General features: G+C 42.6%; 1 protein-coding gene across 1 annotated transcript; it reads right to left on the reverse strand.

Moving 5' to 3' along the window:
• Positions 1-614: 614 nt before the first annotated feature.
• LOC132395199 (general transcription factor II-I repeat domain-containing protein 2A-like) lies at positions 615-1,373 on the reverse strand. Its single transcript, XM_059971489.1, has one exon. The coding sequence runs from the start codon at positions 1,371-1,373 to the stop codon at positions 615-617; it is 759 nt and encodes a 252-aa protein (XP_059827472.1).
• Positions 1,374-1,606: the final 233 nt, after the last annotated feature.

The raw sequence follows: 1,606 nt of genomic DNA on the forward strand, positions 1-1,606 counted from the left end.
AACAGTGACAGCGCGCCAGTATGGGGAGCGTGTTATTTGATCTGGAGCACATTTTTTATTTTGAGAACATACGTGCACCTGTGCACTACTCATGTCCATCACTTAACAGAAATGACATGTAACATGTAAGGCTTATTGAAAAAAATATTTTCAAATGCATTTTTTACATAACACAACGAAGAAACTTATTTTTAATTTCAGTGGGAACAGTGTTATTGGTCTCCCTTTTTAGCCAGCACATAAAAGTCTGGATTTAGTTTTGTTGTGGCGATTCTCAGGATGGATCTGAGGTGTTGGTCAGTTAACTTGGATCTGTGGCTGGCTTTGTTGATGTTCATGACGCTGAGCGCCTGTTCACACAAATAGGTCAAGCCGAACAATGCCAGCATCTTCTGTGCCATCCTCCGGAGGTTTGGAAACACCTCTTTACCAAGTGAAGCATAAAAGTCATTCAGTTTAAGAGAGTTGAACTTCTCTTTTAAGACGGGGTCAGACTGAAGGTCGATCAGTTCCAGCTGTAGCTCCTCTGGTGCTGTTTCAGGATCTTGTGACAGGGGACAGGCCACCAACTGAAGTGACTTGTCAATTTTTTCAAAATCAGAAAAGCGACGGCATTATTCTCTGTGCAGCGCATCCAGTGACTCGCTGTATTTTTTCACATTTGCGCCGGCCTCTTCCAGCGTGGCTAGTGTGGGAAAATGAGTGAATAACTTATTCGAAATTTGCCTGGAGAAAAAAGCCAGCTTGGATTTAAAGGCTTTCACGTTTGCGTACATGTCATGCACAAACTGATCCTTCCCCTGTAGCTTCACGTTCATTTCATTCATGTGTGAAAATATATCCACAGCAAACGCAAAGTCACAAAGCCAGCTCTTGTTGCTCAGCTCAGGAAATTCACCGGCCTTCCTCAGTAACTCCAAAAATGCACTGATCTCCTCTTTGAGCTCCCATACTCGTTGAAACACTTTGCCCAAACTTAACCAGCGGACACGGGAGTGATAAAGTAGGTCCTGGTGATCCGCATCAGTTTCCTCCAGGAACGTGATGAACTGACGGTGCTGAAGTCCCCTTGCACGTATAAAGTTGACAAGTTTTACGACAGGATTCACAACATGATTCAGCTGTAATACCGATTTACATAGAGATTCCTGGTGGATGATGCAGTGAAGGAAAATAACATCCTGGTCAGGATTTTCATCTTTCACTTTATTCTGTATTCTCCTCAGCAGGCCGATATTTTTCCCCGTCAAATTAGGAGATCCATCTGTGGTGACATTGATAAGCTTACTCCAAGGGAGCTTCATATTTTCGATGACAGCAGACACCCGGTCATACAAGTCCTCTCCCCGTGTTTTTCCTTTCAGAGACTCCATTGTCAAAAACTCCTCCATTATTTCAAAAGTATTGTTAATTCCTCGGATAAAAATGAGGAGCTGAGCAGTGTCTTTTACATCGTTGCTTTCATCCAGTGCTAATGAATATAATGTGAACAACTCTGCCTTTTTATTTAAGTCGCTGGTTATATCTTCATCTATCAGTTCCACACAGCGAGTCACTGTCCTGCATGATAAACTGATTTTTTCAAATTTGTCTTTGCTCTCCGGAC

The sequence above is a fragment of the Hypanus sabinus genome, chromosome 6 (genome assembly GCF_030144855.1).
Source record: "Hypanus sabinus isolate sHypSab1 chromosome 6, sHypSab1.hap1, whole genome shotgun sequence".
NCBI classification, from domain to species: domain Eukaryota; kingdom Metazoa; phylum Chordata; class Chondrichthyes; order Myliobatiformes; family Dasyatidae; genus Hypanus; species Hypanus sabinus.